The sequence below is a fragment of the Populus alba genome, chromosome 6 (genome assembly GCF_005239225.2).
Source record: "Populus alba chromosome 6, ASM523922v2, whole genome shotgun sequence".
NCBI lineage: Eukaryota > Viridiplantae > Streptophyta > Magnoliopsida > Malpighiales > Salicaceae > Populus > Populus alba.
Window position 1 is genome coordinate 24,802,052 of NC_133289.1, and position 9,022 is coordinate 24,811,073.

General features: G+C 37.5%; 1 protein-coding gene and 1 long non-coding RNA gene across 2 annotated transcripts; both read left to right on the plus strand.

The window, feature by feature from the left end:
- Positions 1–715: 715 nt before the first annotated feature.
- LOC140955723 (putative disease resistance protein RGA4) lies at positions 716–4,939 on the plus strand. The gene has a single exon (XM_073409997.1). The coding sequence runs from the start codon at positions 861–863 to the stop codon at positions 4,932–4,934; it is 4,074 nt and encodes a 1,357-aa protein (XP_073266098.1). The 5' UTR covers positions 716–860; the 3' UTR covers positions 4,935–4,939.
- A 2,232-nt stretch (positions 4,940–7,171) lies between these two features.
- On the plus strand, positions 7,172–8,809 carry LOC140955725 (uncharacterized). Its single transcript, XR_012170161.1, has 5 exons — positions 7,172–7,382; positions 7,620–7,720; positions 7,870–7,941; positions 8,028–8,102; positions 8,187–8,809. It is a non-coding gene; the product is annotated as an uncharacterized lncRNA (long non-coding RNA).
- The last annotated feature ends 213 nt before the right edge of the window (positions 8,810–9,022 follow it).

Here is a 9,022-nt window from a genome sequence, read left to right on the forward strand (position 1 = left end):
AGCATCTTCCATACATAACTGAAAATCTCCATTTATCAAGTTAATTTGGCCCTCATCTTTCCTTCATCAGTACTGTATATATAGCTATAACCCTGGATTAATGTCATTTTTTGAATAAAGTGTGAGGAACAAGGTTTCTGGCCCGAGTGATTCATTAAAAAGCAAAGCAATAGAAGCAGTACTACCAGTTGAGGGACTTGGAGATGGAGAGATCAGTGCATGCAGGCCTTCTTAATTATAGCTTTAGTCTTATCTCTACGTACGTAAATGAAAGCATCAGCATCTCCTTGGGAAGTAATCGTTTTTTCATTACGTAAGGCATGTAAACCCATTACTAAAGACAATTTTCGCATCGTAAATCTCATTTTGAAAGGCAAAACATAATTGAAATCTCTTGTCAAAAAATAATGTGGCTTTGCTACTTGAAACACCCCTTGGATTTGTCTTTCCCTTTTTAGCAAGGCTAAGTCATACAAGTCTATTGGTGTGATATTTAAAATGAAGCAAGGAATAGAGATTGGTTTTTAAAAGCAAAGAAAAGAAATACCTGTTCGTTGAGTGCAGATTGGTTAAAGGATTTCGAGATCATGAGAGTCGTTGCAGAACCTCTAATAGCTTTGAGTGTTTTGGAGATTTTCGAATCTTATTATCTCTATAAATGAAGCCCGGAAGCATGTGGTTTTCCGCACGCTCTTCACAGTAACATAAACATTCTTCTAGCATTCAAACCGATAATCATCACCGCTAAAACCAAGAAACACCTCAACTCAACCACCACCCAGTCACACCTTTTCTTCTAATTTTTTTCCCCTTCTTTTTTCGTGTTTCCCTCCTCCATCCACTCCTTTTTGAACCTGCAAATGGCTGAAGGTGTGCTCTTCAATATTGCGGAGGAAATAATAAAGACATTAGGTTCCCTAACTGCTCAGGAGGTTGCACTATGGTGGGGGCTCAAAGATCAATTGCGGAAGCTCAATGACACAGTTACCAGGATTAAGGCTGTGATTCAAGACGCTGAGGAGCAGGCACAAAAACAGAACCATCAAATCGAAGTGATCTGGCTCATGAAGCTGCGGGAAGCTGTATATGATGCAGAGGATTTGCTAGACGATTTCTCAACACAAGTTGTGCGGAAACAGTTGATGCCTGGGAAAAGAGTATCGAGGGAGGTACGCCTTTTTTTCTCAAGATCAAACCAATTTGTGTATGGTTTACGGATGGGTCATAGAGTTAAAGCACTTAGAGAGAGACTAGATAACATTGAAACTGACAGTAAAATATTCCACTTTGAGGTTCGTGATGAGGAGAGAGCTTCTTCGACCACTGCCAGGGAGCAAACTACCTCATCTGAACCTGAAAAAATAGTTGGGAGAGAGAGTGACAAAGAGGCCGTTAAAAATTTTCTGATGAACTCCAACAAAGATGAGAATGTTTCTGTCATCTCCGTTGTTGGAATGGGAGGGTTGGGGAAGACCACACTAGCTCAACATGTTTTCAATGATGAGCGAGTTAAGGCGAACTTTGGTGTGAGACTCTGGGTAAGTGTCTCAGGCAGCTTAGATGTTAGAAAGATTATCAAAGGGGCTGTAGGTACTAGAGATTTTGATGATCAGTTAAAAAGTCTGAAAAAAGAGTTCGAAGAGAAAATAGGAAAACAGAAGTATCTTCTTGTATTAGATGATGTGTGGGATGGTGAGGATGGTCTAGATGGTGAAAAATGGGATAGGTTGAAGGAGTTGTTACCACGTGATGCAGTAGGAAGTAAGATAGTGGTAACTACACGTTCTCATGTAATTGCCAAATTCACAAGCACAATAGAACCACATGTTTTAAAAGGTCTGTCTGTAGATGAGTCATGGGATCTGTTTAGAAGAAAGGCATTTCCTCAAGGCCAGGAGTGGGGTCATGTACATGAGAGAATTAGAAAAGAGATTGTAGAGAGGTGTTGTGGAGTTCCTTTGGTCATAAAGGCAATTGCGAGGTTAACGTCTTTGAAAGATAGAGCCCAGTGGTTGTCCTTTATACTAGATGAACTTCCGGATAGCATTAGAGATGATAACATCATACAGACCCTTAAGTTAAGCTATGATGCTCTTCCATCATTTATGAAGCATTGTTTTGCTTACTGTAGCTTATTTCCTAAAGGTCATAAGATAGATGTAAAATATTTGATTCGACTTTGGATTGCACAAGGGTTTGTTAGCTCTTCAAATTCAGGTCGTAGGTTTATTGAGATTGTTGGTCTCAAGTGCTTTGAGAGTTTATTGTGGAGGTCCTTCTTTCACGAAGTGAAAAAGGATAGATTTGGTAACATAGAAAGTTGCAAAATGCATGATTTTATGCATGATCTTGCAACCCATGTCGCTGGTTTTCAGAGCATCAAAGTGGAGCGTGGAGGAAATAGGATTAGTGAATTGACTCGGCACGTGTCATTTGACACGGAATTAGATTTGTCTTTGCCTAGTGCACAACGTCTAAGAACACTTGTATTATTGCAAGGTGGAAAATGGGATGAGGGGGCATGGGAGTCTATTTGTCGAGACTTTAGGCGTTTGCGTGTGCTTGTTTTGAGTGATTTTGGAATGGAGGAAGTGTCATCTCTCATTGAAAAGCTCAAGCATCTGAAATATCTTGATCTTTCGAATAATGAGATGGAGGCACTTCCTAATTCTATCACCACTCTAGTAAATTTGCAAGTGCTCAAGCTCAATGGTTGTAAGAAACTTAAGGAACTACCTAGGGATATTGGTAAGCTAATTAATCTGAGGCATCTTGATGTTGGTTCCTATCTTGATGATGATTTATGTGAAAATTTAGAGTATATGCCTCGTGGGATTGGGAAATTAACTAGTCTACAAACTTTGTCATGTTTTGTAGCTGCTAAAAATAGGAGTTCTAAATCTGTGATGATAGGTGGATTGGATGAGTTGAGCAGGTTAAATGAATTGAGAGGGAGGCTAGAAATAAGAGTCAAGGGATATGATAGTGGTTCTTGTGTATCAGAATTTGAAGGAGCTAAATTGAAGGATAAACAATATCTTCATTCATTGACCATAAAGTGGGATATTGATAGTGATTCAGATATTTATTTGTATGATGAAATGTTGCCGAGCCTCCAGCCAAACTCGATTCTTCAAGAGTTGGTAGTGGCAGGCTATGGAGGTATGAGGTTTCCAGGTTGGGTTTCACATCTCTCAAATCTTGCGAGGATTCGTCTAGAACGCTGTAGAAGACTTGAGCATATCCCTCCCTTACATGGAATCCTTGCTCTCGAAGAATTGTCAATTGCAGATATGGATAGTTTGGAGTACATAGATAGTGAGGGGGTTGGAGGAAGAGGAGTGTCGATGTTTTTCCCATCTTTAAAGGAACTTCATATCTTTGATTGTCCTAGACTGAAGCGATGGTGGGAGAAGAGTAGAGATGAGATGAATGATGATAGTGATGAGTCAACAAAAGAAATGCTCTGTTTTCCACGTCTTTCTTCCTTGAGCATTGTTGATTGTCCAAACTTGACTTCAATGCCGTTGTTTCCAACTCTCTCAATTCTCATTTTGTCGAGAGCTAGTTCAATGCCATTACAGGAGACAATGAAGATGACACCACCAGTCTCTTCTTCTTCCTCTTCTTTATTTATCCGTCCTCTCTCCAAATTGAAGAATCTATATATTTATTTCATTGATGATATGGAATATCTTCCAGAAGTAGGGCTGCAAAATCTCTCTTCTCTTCAACAGCTATCAATTAGGGGATGCTCAAGATTGAAGTCTCTGCCACTGCCTGATCAGGGGATGCCTTCTCTTCAGAAATTAAATATCAGCAGTTGCAAAGAATTAGAGTATCTATCTCAATCTGAATACCAAGGGATACCCTACCTTACCTCTTTGCAAGAATTAGAAATATCTTACTGCAGGGGAGAGTTGAGAATGATAGAATATGGAGGTATGAGGTTTCCAAGTTGGTCTCCAAGTTGGCTTTCACATCTCTCAAATCTTGCAAGGATTGATCTATATGGTTGTAGAAGACTTGAGCATATCCCTCCCTTACATGGAATCCCTTCTCTCGATGAATTGTCAATTGCAGATATGGATAGTTTGGAGTACATAGATAGTGAGGGGGATGGAGGAAGAGGAGTATCGATGTTTTTCCCATCTTTAAAGAAACTTCGTATCTTTGATTGTCCTAGTCTGAAGGGATGGTGGAAGAATTGTAGAGATGAGATGAATGATGATAGTGAAGAGTCAACAAAAGAAGAAGAGTTGATAATCCTCTGTTTTCCATGTCTTTCATCCTTGAGCATTGTTTATTGTCCAAATCTGACTTCAATGCCGTTATTTCCAACTCTCGATGAAAGTCTTCATTTGTGGGAAACCAGTTCAATGCCATTACAGGAGACAATGAAGATGAAATCACCAGTCTTTTCTTCTTCTTCTTCTTCTTCTTCGTCTTCATTCATCCGTCCTCTCTCCAAATTGAAGAATCTAGATATTGGTGCAATTCGGGATATGGAATCTCTTCCAGAAGTAGGGCTGCAAAATCTCTCCTCTCTCCAACAACTATTCATCTATGAATGTCCAAGTTTGAAGTCTCTGCCCCTGCATGATAAGGGGATGCATTCTCTTCAGATATTATGTATCAAGTCTTGCAGTCAATTGAAGTCTCTATCCGAAGAGTCTCAAGGGATGACTCTATCTGAATATGAGTCTCAAGGGATGATACCCTTCCTTCCCTCTTTGCAAGTATTAAGAATCGATGACTGCAATGAAGAGTTGAGCGGAAGAACAAGAGGATGGGGAAGGGAGAGCGAGGAGTGGCCTAAGATTAAACACATTCTAAATATTGTAATTGATGGCTACTACATTCAAGAGGAGGGTCGCTATGTAAAGCAGATCAGCCGTGGAGGATTGGGATATTATTCACCGTACGGATATTAGTCTTAAATAGGTTTTTAACCTCTTCCTTCCTTCCTTCCTTCCTGAATTCAATTACTGTTATTATTACTCCATACTGTCTCTATAGAGACTAACATTGTTTTCATGTAATACCATATTCTGATCGATACTTTGCATTTATGGTGTTTTCCAGGCCATTATCAAGCTAGAGATGAATGTCCGATATAAATTGCAAGTGATGTCACTGGAGTTCAGAGGTGGAAGCTATCGTAAATCCTAGATATGATGCTCTTTGCAAGACCTGGAACTTTCAGTAGCTTGCTCTTGATCCGTAGCGTTTGTATACAAACCTTCACTCATTTGCTTTTGTTGCATTGTGGAGTTTGTATATTGTACAAAACTTGTATACAATTTGCTTTGGTTGATTATGTTTAATGAAAATTCATTCATAAAAAAAAATCTTATTTTTAATCATTTTTATCTTGATTATGGAGTTGTCATTTATTCACAGGGTGCAGTTCCAGTAACATTAAAGCAGATAAGCCGAGCTTCAAATCCAGGGATCAAAAGTCAAAATTTCATGATCAAATGTTTGGAGAGTTACTGATGTTACTAATCTTAAATTCTTGTCATAGATGAATCAGGTTCTGCTCGTCTGAATCCGCATTTTCTTGCTCCTTTGGTTTCTGTTGAGACTAATACAGCTTCTGTTTAACCTTTTCTTTTTGTCCTCCCTCTCGAAATCTTTTTGGTGAAGGTACTGTTGCAGGTGAGCTCTACGTGAAGTCCATTTAAAAGAGAAGTTACCGTTACAAGTAATACGCACCGTGTGACTTTACTTAATACGCACCGTTTTAATAATTGTAATCTAGAAGGCACGAGACCCTGCTCTCATCTTCTACTCATGCCTATATACAAAGTCCGTTGTGACAGAATATGATACGAAAAGAAAGGAAATATTATTCTGTCCTCCCTCTCTGCAGTCCTGCATTCTTTCCTTACCTCCCTCATTCTGTTCCATTCTTCCTCAAGTCTGTTAATTTTTTTCTCAATTCATTTGTCCCCTCATCAGGTACCGGGGTGGGACTGGGGCTTGATAAAGCTGAAAAGGTACAGAGGATGGAACAGGCTGGTTCAGGTGTAGTACTGGAGTTATCTCTTAACTTCTTTATGTTCTAGCTTCATGGAGTATAGTCAATGAACGTATGTGTACAGAAACTAAATCTTCTGGAGAGATTTCTTATTAATTGGCTAGTTATCGTTGTCACTCTACCATTTTTTCTTACGATACTTGTATTTATGGGAGTTTGCAGACCTGTGACAAACTTTGCGGAAACTTTTTCACACTTCATGCCTTACGTATACATCCCATTTACAGAAACAAATTGCAGGTATTGATCTGACTGCTGATAAATCTTGAAATATCAATAAGATGTCTGGAGTTGATGACCGATAAGCATTATGTGCACATGTTGCATTTCCCTGTTGGTTGATCATGTGTATTTACTCTGGTTGAAGCTGCATAGTAATACTTTGATTCAGACTCAGATGGTAGACTCATCAGTGCACTCCTGATCAGTGGTATGGATCAAGCAAACATCAGACACCCACATCAAACCATTTATTAGACTAGTTCAACTTAAGTTACTTCATATCTTTAATTTTCTAAACAAGTAAATGGTTCTCTTTTTTAAATATATAATATCCGTAAATGAATTTATCTTAATTCAATAACGTCACGTGAATTAATTTAATATTCCGCTAACTAAACAAGCAAAGGCTTCTCTTTTTTAAATAATTTATCCCTCTTGGTCGCCCAGAAAGTGTAGGAAAATCATACAAATCAAGTGAGAAATGTAAAACATGACATTTTTATTATTTTATTTCTTATACTGGTAGTGAAGAAATGGTGCTCTAGTTTTAAGAGGGCGAATGAGTATTATGATATAGTTGAGAGAGGAAATTTGATGATTTATGATGGTGCTTGTCTTTTCTTCAAAAATCTCCCTTCAAAGCTAATATCAGTGCCTCGATATTAAAGTTTGATCATATTCAATTTATAAGTTTTAAATATATGTGGCATTCAAAATTTTAATCCACTGTGTTTTCTAAAGTTTGATAATATCCAGTTTGTGTTCCATTAGGAGTTTGATATTGCTTCAGAGCATCTTTGTTTGGACGTCTGATATGTTGAGAGCAGTAAGAGTGCAGTAGGATTTTGGAGCTACGGTTTGTCTCTTTGATTGTAGGAGCTGCTTTTTTGCAAGGTAGCTATTTAATTTCAGTGGAAAATCTCTTGTTTAGTTGTGAACACTCTATTTCCATGTAAATGTTGCCCTCTCCCCACGTCTCTCATATATTTTTTCAAACAATTCTGTCTCTAACTCCTCCGGCATCCAGTTCGGAACCTCCTCCGCTGCCTATGGTACTGATGGATTCATGCCTCTCAGTCAACTTAGCTTACCACAAAAGACCACTCCTCTTCTAAAAGTAAGGCCTCTCATCTCTTTATCTCTCCATCTCAAATCCCCTCCTTTTCTGTTAATCATTACTACCTCTTTTAGACCATTTGTTGTAGCTTTCTTGAAAAAGCTCTGTCTTATTACTGTGCTTTCATATTTCTATTCTAGGAACTGAAATTTATTGATCTTGTCGGTTCCAGTTGAAATAAACACAGTAATTTTTTAGCGTATTTTTCTAACAAGTTATGACATCTTGTTGATGTAGTTTATGGTAAAGCTGAAAAGGTTATTGATGTTGCTCTCATTGTAGACGATGGAACAGGCTGGATCAGGAAATGGTTCTGTGTATTGACAGAAAAATTCAGTGTAAGTCTTTTAATTTTGATCTTCAGTTTTACCTTCTCCTTTTGCTTTATGGAGTTTAAGTCTGAGAAAATTTTGTGCTCCAGAAATCAAATTATGAACTTAAAACTTGTTGATATAATAAATCAAATTTGGTTTTTTCTTTGTTGTAGAACTAGTTTTGACTTGTTTTTAACCCAAGGATGGTGCATGAGCACTTTGACAGTGGAAATGTAGACAGCAGAGTAAGTTATCTGTCCTCTTCATTTCCCCTGCTAATGAATGGTGGTATGATTTCTTCAACTTTTTAAATCTTCTGATTATACAATAGGGACAGAATGAATGCTCTTCTTAATGGGCACTTGAAAGTCGTTCAAGACGTGAAGTAGTGAGTTTTATCTGCAAGGTATGGATGTCATAAGCTTCCTATATATATATGAAGTTCCTTTTCATGGATTTCTTATTTGGCAAATTTTCTGTGTCAGTCTAGCTATACCAGGCTTTCTATACGAACCCCTCTACGCTTGACAACAAGTGGTAACGTGAATGGTTGGACTGAGGTGCAAGTAACTTTGAACTCATAAATCAGTCACCTTGCAGACACAATTTTGATCATCTAAAATTAAAAAAGCATACATGTATAAATATATGATTTTATTAAATATATGAATAGATATAATCTCTATGTAATATATTATTTTAAGAGAATATGACAATCCTTTTATTCTTTCCTTGGATTTCTTGATTTATTTGAGTAATCAAGCCAAGATTAGTGCTTTGCAAGAACGTGAATTTGAGCGTGTATTGCGAAGCAAGATGTTGTGATTTGATGCTTTAAAGAGTATCTTGATTTATCTTCAAAGTGTTGTTGAAGAACTCTTATGAAGCGTTTTGGTTTGATTCAACAGAGCTTCGTTCTTTTTAAACTTCAAGCGTAGATGAAGGAGGCTTGAGAACTCTTTGAAATAGAACTTCCTTGCTTGAAGAGAGAGAGAGCTTCCTTACTTAAAAAACTTGTCTTGAAAAAAATTTGTATCTCCAGGAATCCCCTTCCTTTAGGTTGAGGCCCTTTATTTATAGAGATCTATAGGAGCTCTCAGATCCTTTTCCAATGCCACATGGCATAATTTTATTGGTTGATATTTATTGACGGGATCTTGTATTTATGACAAGATATTTGATGTGATCTTTTATTTATAACAAGATATCTTAAATATCTCATCCCAAGTGTCAACTTTTCATTGGCCAAGAGATCTATGAAAGCTCATTTATTTTCCATGTCATTTATTTTAATTTTATTTTATCCTTCTTTTAAAGAATAAAATA